Source organism: Rattus rattus, chromosome 11 (assembly GCF_011064425.1).
Source record: "Rattus rattus isolate New Zealand chromosome 11, Rrattus_CSIRO_v1, whole genome shotgun sequence".
Classification (NCBI taxonomy): Eukaryota; Metazoa; Chordata; class Mammalia; order Rodentia; family Muridae; genus Rattus; species Rattus rattus.
Window position 1 is genome coordinate 88,511,316 of NC_046164.1, and position 19,284 is coordinate 88,530,599.

A 19,284-nucleotide genomic window follows, 5' to 3' on the forward strand; every position below is an offset into this window, starting at 1 on the left:
CTGTTGCAGAGGCAGAAATGGCCCCACCACATCTATTTACATCACTTTGATGCAAATACAAGTGCCTACTATTTTTTTTTTTAGAGATGGCCTTGGTATGTAGCCTGGGCTGGCTTCTATAGAATCCTCTTGCTTCGGCCTCCAGAAGGATGAGATTACAGGTTTGTACTACCGTCCTCCCTCTGCTGGAGTCTCTGCTCGACGTATTTCCAGCATTTGCTCACAGATTTATTTGATAAACATTTTGTAAGAGGAAAAAATGCAGTCCAACGTGGGATTCTGAAGTGCTAGGTAGTGGAGGTCCCAGGATAGGCACCAGGTAACCTTGTTTTTCTCTTGGCTTTTTCCTGTCTCATTCCCAGTCTAAAAGTTGTATTTAACAAGTAGTATTAATTAAGTCTCTAAGATGTGTCATCCCCCAGTTTTGGGGAATGATGTGGTATGGGAGATTTGCAAAGGTCCTTTGTAGCATAGAGATCTGGCGGGTAACTGGGTTTTTGTAGATGTCTGTGTTGTCAGAGATGCTCGGAGACAGGTGCTAAGTGACCTGGGCAAGAAAGTCTCCAGGACAGCCACGGTCACAGTCTGATCACGGCCCCACACTAGAGAAAGGGGCACTGTAAGGATTACCACTGTGGACTGTGGGTAGCAGAGGAGGTAAAGAGAAGACAGGTATGGGATGTGTTATGCTGTTCAACAAGCACATGTAAATAGACACTGGAAACAGTGAGTTCTACCACAGGAAGACCACGTTCCCGGCAAGGGCAGGCTTCCTTCAGAATTAGGAGTATTAATTACCCCAGCCAGGTACCTAGGCAGTAATTATTCACAGGACAGCCGTGTGCTTATTTACTAGCACAGCGGCTGGATAGCAAGTTCTCTTCTTGGATTTCTCTACTTACTGAGTCAAGGCCCTTCGTGCGGGTGTTCTGCTGCTGCTCTTGGCTTGTTGTCAGGGATGAGGGTGCAGCCAGCCAGCTTGTCCAGAGACGCTAAGATAGAGTCATAGAGGTGATCTGCACGGCTCTCCAGCTCTCCAGACTGCTCTGCGATCCTCCCAAGGACATCCTTTAAAACTAATGGTCAGGTTATAAAAAGGTGTAGCATGTTGCTCAGATAGGACTGTCATAGTTTCAGTGACTCCTACCCCAGCAGGGTCTCATACAGCTCAGGCGGACCTAACCTTTCTTGCTGTATATGACCTTGAGCTTCTGATACAGGTACACACCACTGCAGGACACTACAGCAGTTTATGCCATTCTGGGGACTGAAGCCAAGCAAGGCTTTATGTGAGATACGCAAGCACTCAGCCACTGTCCCAGCCATTTACTCTTCCTTTACACAGTGAGGTGCCCTCTAGAGGCTCCAGAGGCTTCTGTTGTACTGGGGAAGTTTGTGCACTTTTGGGGGTCAGAAGGATCAGTGGCCAAAGCTGGAGGAATGGTTTGAGAATGGGCTAAGAGTCAGCCCTGCCTGTCTAAGGGGAAGAGGGAGGTGCTGGGTCAGAGCGCTCACAAATGCCTGGCTGTTTCCTTTGTTAAATACAGAAGCTGCTTGCTTTCCCGAGCTTTATCAGCTGTGATAAACGCTCCCTAGCTTCCTGTCAGAGCAACATCTGCCAGCAGAGGATAAGAAAGAGGAAGCCTTTGTTCTGCTCACAATGTGAACTAGATGGGGCCGGAAGGGAAGGGGAGCCGGCTGAGGTCAGCCCCTCAGGAAGCCACGTCAGGGCCCAGTGCTGGCCTAACAATTCTCGGAGCTGGTGGCAGAGGGATGAATGTTGCCAGGGTTGCTGAGCCAAGCTCCGTCCAGTCTTCCTGAATGTCGCAGAACTCTGGAACTTATCTGAAACTTTAAACAGTCATGGAAGAAAGGGTACAGGTTCCTCTTTCCTTAAGATTTATTATGTAGATAGTGTCCTGCCTGCATTATGCCTGTAGGCCATAAGAGAGCATCAGATCCCATTACAGATGGTTGCGGGCCATCATGTGGTTGCTGGGAATTGAACTCAGGACCTGTGGAAGGGCAGACCTCTGAGCCATCTCTGCAGCCCTGTTTTTGATTTTCCTTTTTCCACCCATGCTTTCATTGTATACATTCACATGGGAGCCTCAATTGGTGTAATTGCCATGAGTCCCAGTCACGTGACTCATAAGCAGTTGGGGTATAAAATAAGATGTCAGCCTGTATTTCTGTAACTAGATCAAACTTCCTTTGACAGGGTGCTGACAGGGGCCTCTTGGCGGTAGGGGCAAGCCTCAGCCACTCCTGCAGTTACACTTGGAGCCAAGAAAGCAAGCAGGCACTTAAGCAGGATGGGACAGTGTGTGTGCTGACAGAGGCTTCTGGGAAGAGGAAGTAGAAAGCATCAAGAGTGACTTGAACAAAACAGCTAAGCTTTCCAGTTATTCCTGGAGGAGCGCTGGGAGTGGTTAGAGCACCAATCTGAAAGTATCTGGGCATCTTCTGGGACACAATGAAACCCAAAAGCCTCTTCTGGCCAGTTTGACTCCTAAGTCTCTTCTCAGAGGAGGACAAAGTGGAGTGTTCTTGTTAGCTTACTCATTTAAGTATTAATGGATTTATTTAAAAGTGAAAGTCAAAATAGTTTTGGGCAGCCTTCTATTACACATGGCTTAATGGATGCCCTCTGTGAAGAGAAGGCCTATACCGAACTCTTCCTGCTCAGGCCCTGGATCTACAAGTCTCTCTAGCCCGATGCTAAGATTGTTTGGTAAATGCCAGTGTAGTCGGAAGCAATAAAGCTCGCAACACCAAATTTCTGCCCCAATACAAAACCTAAAACTTGAGGCTGGTGTGATGGCTTAGCAAGTTAAGGCATTTATCACAAAAGCTTACAACCTAAATTCAATCTTTAAAATATGTATAAGGGTAGAAAAGAACTACACAAATTATCACCTGACCACTTACACACACATACACACACAGAGACACATACATACATACATACATACATACATACAGACAGACAGACAAGACACAATCACATCCATTCATATACAAAACAACCAAAACAAAACCATTAAGGCTAAGCTACAAAAGCAACACCTAAAAATCCTATGTAAGAGAATATAGGAGGACTTTCAAAACAGGCCTTCAGGGAGGCAAAGGGCTCACCAGTTCACACTGCTGGAGACCTGTTAGTGGTTGCTCTCCATTGAAACCTCTCCATGTGTTCACTTCCCAGGGAACACCTGGCACTGCCTGGAAATGTTTTAGGTGTTAGCACCGCAGGGTTGTGAGGGCTTCTGTGTTGCAAAACATCCTGCAATGCACAGGAACACCCTACAACAAAGTTACGTAGTTCTGTATGGCAGCGGGACCAACCCTGAGAAACCATATTCTGTAACTTTTCCAGTAGGTACCTGGCCATCACCTCTTACAAGGTTCATCATGAATGTCTTTATGCCATTTAGTTCCCATGTAAATTCTTCCCCTGGAACTGAGGCATAATATAACTGGATTCTTCTAGTACCTTCTTATACAGTACTACACAATGTGACTAGCTACTTATCAATTTAAGGCTTTAAGGATACATCAGTTCTTGGCAACAAGCAGTTAGAAATACTCTTCAAGTTCTCATTTTGTGCTAAATTTGGAATTTACCCTGCAAATGGGTTTGAGTCTGGCTTATATGTGACTAACCCTGACCCCGATCAGTTCAGTTCTCCACTCCTACCCCAACCAACAGGGTTTCTCTGTGTAATAGCCCTGGCTGCCCTGGGCTGTCTTGTCCTGACCAGGCTAGCCCTCGAGTGCAGAGACAGCTGCCTCTGTCTCCTGATCATGCTGGGATCAGAGGCATGCACCACATGCCCAACTCCCGTTTAATTCTCAAAATTCATACATCCATCCGTACTACATCCACTTGTGAAATTTATATAATGTGTTCTGATCATACAGTTCCCCATTCATTCCCCTAATAAGTCTGTCTTTAATCAGTCTGTTCCTGGTTTGAGGGCTTACATTGACTACCCCAGCCACAACTGAGGACTAGATCAAATTCTGGATTCCTGGGTCTGATTTTGAGAGAGTGGACCTCTTCTATACCTGTGCCATGCACACACACCGGAATGCACACATCACCAGAGACTGATAAAAGTGCACTTCTTGGGGCCCAGCAAGATGGCTCAGAGAAGGCGGTGCTTGCCATGCAGCCCTCACAGTCAGAGCTTGATACCTGGAAGCCAAGTAGAAAAGCTGAAGGAAGGGGCTGGAGATGGCCCAGCGGTTAAAAAGAGCACTGACCTTCCAGAAGTCTGAGTTCAATTCCCAGCAACCACACTGTGGCTCATAATCACGTGATGAGATCTGGTGCCCTCTTCTGGCCTGCAGGCATAGTTGCAGGCAGAATGCTGTATATATAATAAACAAATCTTTAAAAAAAAAAAGGGTTCAGCAAGATGGCGGGCAGCCGGGAAGAAGCCAGGGGGAGTATGCCTGTGCCTTGCCTCACACACTACATTAAAAAAATTATTTAAAAAGAATATTTTTTGTAGGTTTGGTGCCTGATTTATAATAAACTTACTTTTATGCCCACAACTCCACCATCATGGGTTGGCGACAGTGATGGAAGGAAGCTAGCGGGTTCTTTGTGGGACTCTATTAGGCAGTGTGCATCTTTTCTTGCAGTAGAACAGGAGAGCTCTGGCTACTTCTGAAACCCGAAGTACAAGGCTGGAGGTGCAGCTACTGAGCAGTGGTAGCATCTATCTTTCACGCTCACAGCCACAGATTTCCTTGGCAGTGGCTTCAAGCAAACAAAGGCCAAATAAAAGAAGGCCACTCAAAGCTAGAGATGGTTAAGAACACTTACTGCTCTCGGAGAACACCCAACTTTGGTTCCTAACCTGCCTGGAGACTCACAATTACCTTTTAGGTACAGTTGCAGGGGATCCAACACCTTCTGATGTCCACATGTTCTTGCATGCATGTGGTACACACACACACACACACACACACACACACACACACACACACACACACACACACACACACACACACACACGAAACAAACATAGACAGACATGCGGTGCAGGAGGTGTCTCAGTGGTTAAGCTAACACAGTTCTTCCGAGGACCTGAGTTCATCGCATTGCATTGTGCTGCTTACAAGCCACTGTAGCTGGGAGGGGATTTGATGTCCTGGCCTCCAAGGGGACCTGTACTTATACGCATATACCTTCACAGAGATACGTCCATACTGAAAATAAAGTCTTTTAAAGGGGAAGCGAGGGGTTTCCTGGGCATGGTGGCATAGCCTCTAATCCCAGCACTTGGGAGGCAGAGACAGGTGGATCTCTGAGCTGAAGGCTAGCTTCGTGAATTCCAAGACAGCCAGGGCTATTATATAGTGAGTCCCTGTTTCAAAACAAACAAAAGATATTATAGAGCCAGCACAGTAGGTCTCAAGGTTTTGTTGCCAAGTTTGATGACTTGACTTTGATCTCTGGAATCCATATCATACACAGGAATGCAAATAAATACCTACCACAAGGCTATCAGGTGCTAGGAGACTGTCTCACAAAATGAGATTGTGGTGGCTCAAGCCTGTAATTCCAGGACTCAAGGCATAGGCAGGAGAATCCTTACAGATTCAGGGCTAGCCTGGCCTATCTGTAGTGAGTTCTTGGCTAGCCAAGCAATAAGAAACAAAACTACTAGTATTAATAGTCATTTGATTAAAGATGTGGATAAACGATGTAGATACTTCAGAAGCAGGTATTAGAAAAAGCAACAAGTCAGTTAAAATGGCTAGTAGAACGGTGGTGGCCTCACACTGGGCCCACAGGTAAGTCAATTACGTGTATACAAGCATAACCAAACAGACTGCTCTCGGTTACCCACCTGGGGTGTTATCCAGCAGGCACTGAAGAAGAATCTCTCCCTTCTCCAAGACGCTCTCTGTCAGGGACTGATGTTCGTCTATATCTTTCTTAAATTGCTTAAGATCAGGAGAAGAAAAGCTTTAATACCATTGCTGTAGAAGAACACTGTGCTAGGTTCCGCTAGCCCTCTCTAACATGGCAGACAGGGAGCATGCGCTCAGGAGTCCTTTGGTGGTCTGGCTGTGTCAAGCCTCTGAACCCATAGAATACATGCATTGATTTGTTTTTGGAGACAGGGTTTTGCTTTAGCTCAGGCTGGTCTCACAGAGGCTCTTTACTCCCCCTAGTGGTAAGACCACAAACCTGCACCCCGCCCAACAGAAGGTTCTCCCCAGAAGAGGCTGCCTCTTGAACACTGATTCCGAGCTGTATCCTACTTGCTGGTGTTCTGCGGTGTGGGGTTGACACGATAAAGCACACTCTCCAGCAGCAGTCTGCCACTGCACTAACCATGCAGAGCTGGGACCTCTCTCTCTATGCCCCCTCTGTTGACCCCATGCTACACCTTAGTATCAGGGTAGCTGCTCTTTTCTGAAGAGCTCATCCAAGCAGGTCTCCCCTCGCAGCTACAAGGCCTTGATGATTCCTATTCTTACTTCTTCACCGACAGGGCCTCGTTATGGAATCCAGGCTGTCCCTGAACTCACCGTGTGCACTGGGCTGGCCACAAACTCGGAGGTAGCTTGCCTATTTCCTCAGTGCTGAGATTAAAGGCTATAGCAATTTTTTTAAAAATCTTCCCTTAGCCACTAAGAGCTGTATAAAATTGAACCCATGACATGGGACAGGCATCATGGGACAGGTTAGTATTTTGAAGGTGCTCATTTTGTTCTTGGATTTGTTTTCTGTCTTTTATTGTCTTGTGCTTAGCAGTTTAGACATTGCCTTGTCTCTGCTACATTAAGATGAAGTTGCAGTATAGGAGGGGAGGGGATGAGTGATAGCTGAACTGTGAGCACAGCCACAGAAGCCCCCCACCACTGTAGCTGTGTACACAGAGGCCTAAGCTGGACCAGCATGCAGGGGTGACTCCTGGCTCAGATCCTAGCTACCTATAATGCAAGATGGCTCGTCTGGGAGTTGAGTCACAGGGTGTTACGAGGGCTAAGATGGAGAATGTTATAAGTCCACCTGACTTGTTTAGCTCGGCCAGGAAAAGCTCCTGAGAGAAGTCAGAGCAGTCCCTGTCCTGGGACTCCCCATCACACAGCAGTGAACGGGGTGCACCTTCAGATTCAGCCTTCATCTCCGTCCTCACGGTTCTGTCTCTACACTGTATCTAACAGCATCCCCACCAGGAGGGGACAGCTGGCTAGCCCAGGCTGGATTTTAGTTGCTTCTAAGACAGAAAACAAAGGGCCTCCCCTCCAGATGAGGTGTGGTCTCCTCACCCCATGATGCCAGTCAGAGGCTGGTGGTAAATGAGTAGAAGCTGAAGTAAACCTCCCCCTGCTGCTGAAGAAGGGTTGGGTTATAAAGACCTGTGCACTTCCCTCCCTCCAGACTAGCAGCAGGCCTGGGCCAGAACCGCTACCCACCAACATGCGACTAAAGTCAGCCAAGGTTAACTGAGGTAGTAGTTACTGACTTACCCTCCAATTCAATATATTTTTAATCTAGTATCAAGTTAACTAAAACTCACAGGGGTGAAATAACAGACCTTAGTAACACAAAGGCCGAAATAAAACCTGAAGTCCCAAACACAGGCACAAACTGATGTCAAACTTTTGGATAAATTTGGCATAAATCTGTTCTTGTCTGTGCCTGGATCCAGTAGTTTCAGCTCAGCTCCATAAACACCAATATAGTCCAAAAGAACTTTCGGTGTTGTATGTTGTGTCTGCACTGTCTGGTGTGGCGGCCACTGCATAGCTGTACACGTGTCTAGCTAATTGTCATACTGGACTAGTGTCTGTAAATCAAAGCCTAGGATTCTAATCCCGAGATGTCTGCCAGAGTCCCATGCAAACTCCTCTGAAGCGTCTCTCCTCTCAGTGACTGGGATTATCCTCTCTCTCACTTACAAGTTACCTCATATTTTAGTGTTCAACACTGAGACTTTGAAAAAGACGCCTTAATTAGATTTATCAGATAAAATAGTCAACTGTGCTACAAGATTCCAGTTACTTGATATTTTTTTTATTTTGTAAAAGTGATTTAACTCCCATCCCCATGGATGAACAAGCCAGGACTACATATTACCCGGTAAAGCTGCAGAGAAGACTTGAGACCTGTAAGGCTGGCCCTGGGTGGAGCGCTGAGGTCAGCAACATCTGTGACATTATACAACCAGCAGATCAGCTCTTCTAGCTGACAGCAAAATGTCTGTGGAAACAAGAACAACTGGTGGGCTGGACTGAGCTGAGTGATGAAGTCTGCCTACTTCAGCCATGTTCAGGGCCCAGTACAACAAAAGAAGTCTACATGGTACATCTGACTGAGCTGCTATTTACCTTGTCCAAAGGCTAAAAATGCCACCATTTTGGCATACAAACTGTCTAGAGTTTTTTCATCTGGTCGTTTGTCTCCACCTCCACCCCATGACTCCAGATTCTCCTCTGTGAGGATGATGAATGTCATACTTGGTTGTGTCTCAGCCAGACGTGATATCAGAACCAGGCTCAGAATGCAGTCCTGAAGGTGAGAATGGGACTACCGAGGAACAAGGACCGTTAGCGACCACTAAACTTTCTATGCAGAAAAGCAGATGCATGGTGAATGAGTAAATTAGAGCTACCCGAGCTACAGTGAACACTGATCAACTTCTACCAAAGCACACGCAACACTGCTGCTACACGTGACCTAATTTCTCTGCCAATTTTTACAATCATTAAAGGAGAACGACACCTAGAATTTGGGGTCATATATGTTGAGGGTGCTGAGACATGCTGTTGGTGGGCTGGGGAAAGACCACTTTTTCCAGAAGCTTCTCCATGAACATCTTTACCTGCACACACTGCAGTAGAGACGCTTTCTCCTGCTCTTCTATTCTCCTGGGAAGCTTCTCTCCAGCCACTGGCTCCGACAACAGCCACTTGTCAGACACAGCTTTTGAGGAGGGGTGAGTCTTCAGCTGTTTTGCAGAGACCCCAAGGGTCTGGCTGCTCATCAGCCTACTTTTGCCTCTAGAGTCCTGGGCCTGGACAGAGTGTCCGAAGCAGGGGCTCTGGCCCACAGGCCCCTGAAAGGCAGGGCCAGAAGGATGCTGCCTTTGGCTGGCGTCCAGCGTGGGGGAAGCTGGCTCATCACTGTCTGACACTTGCAGTGACCTGTGTCCCTCAGCAGCCCCAGTGGGTGGGGTCACGTAGGTGGGCCTGGCACCTGAGTAGGACACCAAACTAGAGACCTGCGTCAGCCTGGAGGGCAGAGCGAGGTACTCCTCATCACTTCCAATCTCCTCTTCTGATGGCCACTCAGGCTTCACACAGGCTGGACACCCAGCACTCTGTCTGCCTGTCTTCTCCCTCTCTCCTCTGGGAAAGGGTGGTCCTTTCTCCTTCGTCTTCAGCTGGGGAGAGCCCGCACTGGCGTTCTTGCCTCTAGGGAGATAGTCCTCTGTTGTGCCCCTCAGGGCTGCCTCTCTGTTCTCCCAAGAAGCACCTTCCGTGCCTGGGGTTCTAGGGGTCGATGCCAACTGGTTCCAGGATGCCAAGCTTGTGCCACCCTGTTTCTGGGACACTCCCAAGGGCCAGCGCTCAAGACATGGCTCTCTGGCTCCAGACAACGGCAGAGTAGGCACTTCCGCTGATGAGCAATTGTGGGAGACATTAGTGGGTGACTTGAGAGTGCTTGCTGGGGAGACAGAGAAACTGTCCAGATCTACACCTGAGTCCTGCATGACAGGGTCAGCCAGCACATGACTTTCAAGTTGCTTGGGGAGCTGAGGCCCAGGCCTCAGAGGGTAAGTGTAGTCAAGCAGATCTTCGTACTCTTTATTTGGGTTCCAGAGTGGAGAGTGACGGTTAGGGGAAGGAGGCAGAGAATTTGGAAGCACACAGGCCCAGTATTCTGCCTGAAAGGAGAGGTGTCTCTTACCCAGGCCTGTAGCATCGCCGCCAGAGGCCACAGGCTGTGTTGACCACTGGAACGGAGACCCTGCCCCCACCACAGAGTGGGCTGCCTGGGGTACAGTCAACTCCTGAGAGGAGATGTTGGCAAAGGAGCCACTCTGAGGTTCTGCCTTGTCTAGGTGGTCCTGGAGACTGCTGCCCACCGAGGAGACAGAGATGCTTCCGCTAGAGAGCTGAGGAGCGCCTGGGCTCACCGTGGGCTTCCACTGGGACAGGAGAGGGAGACCTGAGATGTGTGGCTGCTGGCCAAGGCCCAACACCTGAGATGGAGCAACTGCAGGCTGGAAGTCTTCACTGTCAGCCTCATGTCCTGAGCAAACGGTTATAGTTCCAAGGACTTTAATAGCTGGAAGTAGGTCCCGGGAGGCAGGAGGCTTGTTTTCCTCCATCTACAATAACAAGGGGGAAGGGCACTGTGATGAAACTGAGCAGACTTCTTGATTTTAAAGAACAGTTTTCTTCACAAGATTGAAGGAGGGGATTCGGGAAGAATATCAATAAAAACAAAGAAAAGGAAGAAACAAGAAAGGAAGGTAGAAAGACAGATTTGCTTGTGTGCCCGAGGCATCCAGGGAAGATCTCAAGGTGTCTGCCCACTGCTAGTGGTTAGTACCAAGACTCATCCCATCTTGGGAAGTCTCCTGCAACTAAGTCCCACCCATCTTTTCAAAAGTTACTTATTCACATTTTAAGAGGAGAACTCAAAGACAGTTCTGCATGCAGAAGCCTCTCTGACTATGGGTCATGGCAAATGAAACCTCTCCATCACCATTAACCACAGGGTGGGGTAGGTGTGCCCTGTTCAGTTCATGTGCCAGTAGGCTGGCAAAATCAGTCCCTCTTCACTCTGGATTTTTAATCTTCAGGGAGTAACTCACCACAGAAGAAGACAGGGTAACCAACATAAGGGCTTCAGAACCAGATGACCTGAGGCTAATGAACTATCTATACAACTTTCTGTAAGGACCCTGGCATTATTCTCTCCAAGTCATGCTTGGAGCCTTCTCACAGGATGGGGCTCCGAGCACAGCAAGCAGCCACAAGCTCAAATCAAAGCTGTTCTGGGCTGTGGTGGGCTGAACATAACAGGTTGTCAGAGCCAGCAGCAGCAGATCTCTTTCCCGCTGCAGGGCTTAGAAGATGCACTGGCCTTAGGACACAGGGGACCCCTGCCTCACACGGCTCACCAGAGAGAGAGGGCGCTGCCTTGTTCTTCACAGTCATGGAGGTCAGAGACAGCTGCCCACTAAAGGAGTTTCAGGTTCTGGCCAGCACCAGGAGGATTTGGTCTGGGAGCCCACAGCCCTCTACCAAGTCTTCCCAGGGTCCCCTAGAGGCTTTCAGATCACTAAATCAGAAGCAGGACGGGGGTGGGGTTCCCTTGTTAAGCAACTCCTGATCCTAGTCCTCTGGACAGTAGGCTCCCAATGAACCTATCACTGTGCTTCAGAAGTCCTCAGCGACTCTTTGGGAACAGGAGAACACACAGAACCCTTTGCCAACTTCAAGGTCCAACTCACCAGGAGAACCTGGAAAACAACTCGTTCCTGGATCACACAGCTCCCACCTTATAGTGCCTGGGGCGAGGGTAAGAGTCAGGGAAATGGACACCCAACAACAGCCCCAGCTTGGCTCCAGCCTTAGCTCCCTCCTACTTACTTGGCTTCCCATAGGGCGTAAAAGCTCTCCAGTTCCCACACTGGCAGAAGGAAGTGGGCCACTGAGGGGAGGCTTAGACCTGTCTGCTACTGGTTCTTTGCTGGCAGTGTGGGTCTGTGACAAGAAGCCTCCAGAGATGCAGCCAGGGTCAGCCTCGGTCCTCCACAGTGGCCCTCCCTGGACTTCCAGATGCTCTGGTTCTTGCCCTGGGGACAGCAGCCTCCCAGAGTCCCACCTGCCACAGGATGGGACCTCTGTGTTGACAGACACTTCTGTCTCAGCCTCATCTTCACCCAGGGACATGGAGCCTCCCCTGTTAGGTCTCCTTTGAAGCCTTCAGGAACCTACAAAACGAGGGAAGAAAAGAGAAAAATAGATTTTTTTTGATGTGTGCATCAAAATCTTGATTTTTAAGTGAAGACAAACTTTTCTGGCCAAAGGAATGGTGATGACTTCCATGGCCAAGTGCCAACATCTGGCTCTTCCTCAGCCCCAGACCCTTCAAAGGGAATGCCCAAGTATGACTTTGTCCTCTGTCGTTGTGACACTGTCTCCTAAGAGTCAGGACAGGTGTGACTTGGCTAGCCTGTGCTTCATTGGGTCAAAAAACACGGCGACAGAAGAAAGAAGTAGTGTAAGCCAGCTGATCTGAGAGGCAGACCCAAATCCCAAGGCCATTATCTTCCTAGCTTGGCAGCTGACAAAGAAGGTAAGCACAGGCTAATGGCGACTTCCCACGGTGGAGGCGTGTGATAAGACCCCTCTGACCATCTGCTCACGAGATGCTTTTCAGGTCCCCACACCTCAGGACAGATCACTGTCTTAGGGCTGCTCTTCTCACTGTTGTGGCCATCGCACAGGGACAGACTGGAGAGGTGGCTACTGCACTTGGGAGAATGGAACAGGGGTTAACGGCGAGGCCTTGCTTCCGTGTGCAGCTCCATAGATGTAGTTCAGAGAAGAATCTTGGGCCTGTGTGTATGTTGTCACTTCTTTACCTCAACCTCATTAAGGGGTCCAGCCCTGTAGTGGTTCTCTTCAGCCAATGGCTTGGTTAGCAGCCTGAGTCTGGTTCTATCCTTTCTACCTCAGAGGATAGCAATTTCAGGTATGCCTAGACCTTCACTGGGCTCAGGAGGATGCTTCTAACTATTTTTTGGTGGGAGGAGACAACCAGACTATGGACCAAATGGGGTTTCTCAATGACCAGAAGCAGATCAGCACTCCTTGTCAGGCTGCCTTGGTGTATGCTGACCTTGACAGCCCCAGGAAGCCCCAGAAAGCTGGGTGATAACGGGGTGAGTTTGTGTGAGAAAGCAGAGCAACCCAGGCGACTGGTGAGGGAGGAGCTGGGGAAAAAGGAAAGACTCAGTGGGATCTGCAGAACGAGAGCTCCAGACAACAGAGGGCAGCCAGCGCTCCTCCCAGCACTGGTGGGATGACAGGAGGAAGTCTGACCTGAAGGACATGGAAGTGGGTACGGGGAGCAGTGAGCACTTGAGTGTGTGCAGTCACCTGCACTGGGACTAACCTGGACAGGGACAGCCTTACTTTCCTCAGAGACTGGAAGCTGACAAGGTGGGAAAGAGTGGCCACCTCAGGCTCATCCTGTTTGGCTTTCACGCCACGAAATACAACTCAGGTAGAATATGAAATTCCTGCTCCCCCTTACCTGGGCACATGGGGCTCAGGCCATTGTGACACGCACGACTTCAGAGGAAAACCTACTTTAAATGCACCCAGCTCACTCCTGTAAGCACGAGATCCTTCAGGGCTCTGAGCCCACCTGTCTTCTGTTAGCAACAGCGCCTAATCTCCATATAACAACCAAGTCTTTACCACTCAACAGTCAGTCCCACAAACACAGGCAAGCAGTATTGTTTAGTGTTAGTGTGACTCCTATCACATGAGACACACACAAACACAAGTATCTTCCCACATAGATACTTTATAAGTGCTGAACAGGGCAAGGCATACCATTCAAAACCTTGTCTCTCCCCACTTCAAAACAAAACAAAAGAAACAACTCCCTCCCTCAAAAGAAAACCCCAAAAAACAGTACTAGGGATTGAACCAGAACCCGAGAGCTCGTCTGGAGATCTAAGGGTAGCATAGCTCCTGGTACACTGACCGCTGCCTGGTTCATCAAGAGCTAGATTCTGAACTTGGCTACTTAGCATGTACAAGATTCTAGGTTCAGGATGTGAGGATGATCTGGCTACACAAAAATACATGTAATAAAAAGTTTTTCTTTTAAAAAAAGGCCTGAAACTTGATGATTTCCACTGAATAATACTTCTGAAGACAGAATCTATGTGGTTATTCTCCCAGTTGGGAGAACCACACTCTTCACAGTCTGACTTATGAATCTGCTAATAAATCATGGTCTGCCCTGCATAGGTTGTGGTCTTGCTGCTCTGACAAGCACCTATGGAGGTGCTGGGGTTTATCCTAGCTCACAGTTCAAGAATGCATCTGTCACAGTGGGAAGGTCCTGGGAGGGGGCCTGTGGGCTGCGCCTACACTGCATACACAGTAGGTGCACGAAGTGATGCTTGAGAGATGGTGCTCACACTTTCCCTTGTCATCCATTCCGGGGCCCCAGCCACAGGTGAGGTGGCACCCCACCTCAACTAACCTAAGCTAATAATCCAGTATAGATACACCCAGAAAACCGTCCCTACATGATTCCATATCCTGCCAGGATGAAATAATAACCGTAACTCCATACCCAAACTTAACCACTGTTAAGCCATAACCTTCCTTCTCTTTCCCCTACCCACTAATAGGTTCATAGCCATCTTATAATGCAAAATACATTCAGTCCAACATTAAAAAAAAATTCACAGTGACAGATCCGATACTGTTTAACAAAACTGCTGGGGGCGGGAGAGAGAGCTCTGAGGTGAAGAGCACTGACTACCACAGGACCCGGGTTTGATTCCCAGCATCTATATCGTGGCTTACAACCATCTAAACTCCAGTTCTAGGGGTCTGACTGTCTCTTCTGCCTCCTCAGGCATCAGACACACATGTGGTGCACATACATACATATAGGCAAAACACAAAACTCATACATACAGAAAACGTACAGCCACCACCAAGTCTTCTGAAACTCAGTACTCTGGTTTGTAAGTTCCTGTACAGCCAACGACGTCACATACTTCCAGCATACAAGGTTTAGGATATACAGTCCCGCTCCCGAAGCGAAGAATGGGGTGACAGTGATAGCAAGGGATAAGATCAAGACCATACATAGGAGAGCAAACACCAACTCCTGCGGCTCCATGGCTAGCGTCTGGGACCCAGCTGGAATACTCTGGGTTCCAAGGCTTGCCTGGCAGATGCTGGTACAGCCTCTTGGGTGGGCCCCGGTCCACACACCCAACTTTCCTTTACAGATATACCACGGTCTTAGCCACCGCCAGCACAGGAAATGAACAATGCCACCCGCCTCCTTTCTGAGGAAGGTCTGAACACAGAACTGCCAATCAAGGGACTACCTGTGCTTTAGCATCTTCCAGGGCGCAACAGAAACCCACTGTTAAATCTCTCAGTTCCCAGACCCTGCAAAGGCTATATGACCATCAGCCATCACTAGGTGTGATCAAGTGGCTTTCTCTCGTCCCATAGTAAAACCACATTCAGCACTATATCTCTATCTACACACACACACACACACACACACACACACACACACACACACACACACACACACAGGACACCTGACCCTTCCTGGTATCTGTTGAGTCACCCTCAAGCAAGCTTGTCCTAGCTGTCTGGCTTCTTCCCACACATTCCTGTTCAGAGCAAATGAGAGAGGCCTGGCAAGTGCGGGAAGGAGCGCGTTCACTTCTAACTCATTCAAACAGAGGAATGATTCACCAAGGAGCAAATCTCTGAACAAGAGAAAATTCCTCTGCATGATTCTTTAAGCAGCACCGCCCTAGGAAACATGCATCTATCCCAACTGTCAACATTTTTGTTGTGACAAATGCGGTCTCTGTTCCCACGGCCACCGACAGCCACCTGTACCGGCAGGGATGCTCCTTTCGGTTTGGGGCCTCAACAATGAAGCCTCACTGGACTCACAGGTCCAGAGAGAAACGCCATAACACCCAGCGGCAGATCGTGTCTAGTAAGCGAGGAAGAGGAAAGGCGTGAGCAGGGCATGGAGCTCAACAGGATATGTGGCTTCACGGCTTCTGGGAGCGGGCAGCACAGTGGAGGCCAAGCTAGGCAGGACGGCAACACACAAGGGGTAAATTCATAATGACAAAAGGGAAGACAGGCTTGAGATGGCCGAAACTAGCTGTATGCAGGGTGGGTATCAGGAAAACTGTGGTCAGCTTTTAGAAAAGGAGAGAAAATGCTCTCATAAACTGTCCTGTCCCTACCACACGCATGTGTGCTGCCTCTGACCTCCACACAAAGTAACTGCTTCACGTGGTGGGGATCCCTGAGGAGAACTGTGGTGAAGGACAGATATGATCAGCACACTGCATACAGGTATGCAATTTTCCTATGCACATGTATGCTGTACCTACAGAAGCCAGAAGAGGGGTGGACCCCTGGGACTGGAGTTGCGGACAATTGTAGTGGCCATGTGGGTGTTGGGCACTGAGCCTGGGTCCTCTAGAAGAACAGCAGCCAGTGCACGTAACTTCTAAGCCATCTCTCCAGCCCCCATATGAAACGTTCAAGAATTAAAATTCTTAAAAAGTTTCAACCTTGCGGTCCTAGTGGCCCTGTGGGTGGATGGTGGCGTGTATTGGTGCTGCCCTGACAGCGGTAGGCAGTGGTGGGCCAGGGCCTGGTACATACTTCCAGACCCTCTTCCTGCCACAACAGGGTAAGGACTTTAAATCTATGAATACTTTCCCAGGTCACAGCAGCCATCACAAAGGGCTCAAGAATGAAAGGACAGGGAAGGATGGCCAGCCAGAAATGGAGAAAGAAACGGGACAGTGCTGGGGAGAGGGAACAAGTCACGTGGCAGACGGCAGGTAAGTATAAACGGGTTAATTTAAGTTATAGGAGATAGTTGGAAACAAGCCTAACCTAAGGCTAAGTTTTCAAAACTAATAAAAGATCTCTTCATCATTACTTGGGCGGCTGGCAGGTCGAGACAGTTCGGTGATAATTTGGTTTTCAAATGCCAACTTGCATTCTAGATTTATTTTAATTTGCTGTGCTGGATTATCTTTTTTTTTTTTAAAGATTTGTTTATTATTTATATGAATACACTGTCGCTGTCTGAAGACACACCAGAAGAGGGCATTGGATCCCATTACAGATGGTTGTGAGCCACCATGTGGTTGCTGGGAATTGAACTCGCAACCTCTGGAAGAACAGTCAGTGCTCTTAACCTCTGAGCCATCTCTCCAGCCCCATCTTTTTTGGTTTGATATTTAGTTGATTTTTTTTTCCCACTTAAATTACGAGAAACCGGTGTGAAGCTTTCTTTTCTCATGTTATACTTGTCAAATGTTGATATTAATATTGCACTGTTTCATTAAACAATTTGGTAAGTTAAAAAAAAATGAAAGGACAGAGACAGTGAAGAAGCAAGAATTATACAGATGCTTGGTACTGGTACTTGGGCGGGGGCAACACGAGACAGGGTCTCTGTGTTATATAGCTCTGGCTATCCTGGACACACTATGTAGGCCAGGCTTGCCTGAGTCTCGGTGATCCACCTGCCTCTCTTTTCTAAGCACTCTGGTGGGTCTTTTCAAGTACCTCTTTTTATCTTAGGTGTTTTAGGGATTTGCACTATTCCTCTACCTATCCATGCCCTTTTTTCCTCGTCGTGCTGGGGCCTAAATTCCACTTTATAGATGAGAAAAACTAAGGCACAGAGAAGTGAACTTATCCTGAATTAGTAGTGAGCAAGGGACTGACGTCTGATTCAATTCCGAGAGCACAGCTGCTTCCCTAACCTGTAAAAATAATCCAACAATTTAAAGGCTTCTAAAGGTGCCGGTTTCCTCAACTTTTGGCTTAACTTGTTCTTGTTTTCTTTTGGCTTCCTTCCCTTACAGACCTTTCATCCTGTTAGGGGATGGGGAAACCACCTCAGTGCCAACAGAAGCCCATAAAGGCCGCCCAGAGAAGGGTATGTTTTTCAGTTGTGGGGACAGGGAAAAACTTTTAAAAAAGCTTTCGTGATGATGTGAAGCTGGGTTCCTTACACTGTTCCTAAGGAATCCAGATTTAACCCAGTCCGCTCGGGAGAACAGGAGGAGTGGTGGCTTGTATTTTAACCAAGCCCGAACCACAAAGTGTCGCAAGTTGTATACCAGACTACCTCTTTCCGTGTCTAAACCTCGTCAATTCCAAGCGAGGTCTACTCTGCTCGGGCATTGGCAGTTTTTCGCTTCCTTTTTTTTTTTTTTTTTTAATAATAAACAACGCACTGAATAAAACATGGTAATCATAAAATTATTAAGTTTGGGGCATGTGCCCCGGGGCTGTGGAGACTGGCTAACAGGTGACAAGGGTAGATCTTAGAGATAACCAGTGAGCCGCTTTGCTTTCCTCCTCGGATGCGTTCTCTGTGCCAGGGGAAGCAGCGGCCACCCGGACGCGAGTCGCTGTGACCCGCTGATTCCCCACGACCAAGGTCGACGCGCGCACAGCTGCATGGCTGCCAGAGGTGCGGCCCCACGCGCTCTGCAGGCCGCGCCCGCCCTCCACAGCCTGCCCTTTCGCTCGCCTCCACCCCGCACGGCCCGCAAGATGGAGGCGAAGGCGCGAGGCGCCCCCACTGCGGCCAGCCTTTGTGCCCTCCGGGCCGCGGGCCTCCCACAGGGTCCCCCACGCGCAGCCCCAGGCACGCGGGGAATGCCCGGTCTCGAGTCTCGGCGCAGCGACACTCGCGCCCGCCACAGCCTTTTTACCTCACTCCGCGCCGCCGCACGTCCCAAGCGGCTGGGGTAGCTGGGCCGGGGTCCCAAGCAGCGACGACGGGCCTCCTGCGGGCGCCCGCACTCCTGGGGCTGGGAGGGCCCAGCGCCCGCCACGCCCTCCGCCCGTGCCGCTTCTCCGCGGAGGACGCCCGACGAAGCAGCCAATCCAGACCCTCGGTTCGGATGCTTCACTAATCCGCAGCCCGCTTCTGCATGAGAGCCCGCCCCCTGCAGGGCCCTGGCCTATGGGAGGCCGGAGCTCCTTTCTCCGCTGCTTCGACGCGCGGGCGGGGTGGGTGTTCGCGGTCCTGGCGCCCACGCGGACTCGCGCGGGTAGCAGGGGGCGCTCTTGGCGGATGGGCTGCGGGGGCCACTGTGGGTTCAGGCTTGTGTTTGGGCGGACGTGCTCTCCGCCGCAGGGAGGGTGGTTCCAGGCCTGGTGCTCCCCCTTTTACGTTATGTGAAAACTCCAAAGGCATGCTCGAAGCAAGAGCGGGAGGCGGGCGAAGACCAGGTTTGGGTTGAGCATCCCTCTGCCCGTCGTCACCATTCGGAGCCTCTGAGTCGCAGGAGGCCCAGACTGTCACACCAATAGTTGGAGAAGGGACTTCCATAGTGGCCTGGGCCTGTGCGGTTACAGAAGGAGCTGGACTGATCCTAACACGACAGAGTCCAACCTAAGGATCACAAACTTGACTGACAGGTTGGCCTGGTCCCAGGGCTTCTCCTGCCTCAG

General features: G+C 49.4%; 1 protein-coding gene across 2 annotated transcripts in view; it reads right to left on the minus strand.

The window, feature by feature from the left end:
* Positions 1–18,659, minus strand: part of Cep68 (centrosomal protein 68) — a 21,634-nt gene extending 2,975 nt beyond the window's left edge. The window contains exons 1-6 of one of the 2 annotated variants that reach the window (XM_032916959.1): positions 18,540–18,659; positions 11,638–11,981; positions 8,856–10,367; positions 8,111–8,233; positions 5,868–5,964; positions 903–1,076 (exon numbers count right to left, since the gene is read on the minus strand). In XM_032916959.1, coding sequence (XP_032772850.1) covers positions 907–1,076; positions 5,868–5,964; positions 8,111–8,233; positions 8,856–10,367; positions 11,638–11,940 — 2,205 coding nt within the window. In that variant the 5' untranslated portion in view covers positions 11,941–11,981; positions 18,540–18,659 and the 3' untranslated portion in view covers positions 903–906. Of the gene's footprint in view, positions 1–902; positions 1,077–5,867; positions 5,965–8,110; positions 8,234–8,855; positions 10,368–11,637; positions 11,982–18,539 lie in introns of those variants that run through there. The other variant, XM_032916960.1, reaches the window with a different exon arrangement.
* Between the last annotated feature and the right edge of the window lie 625 nt (positions 18,660–19,284).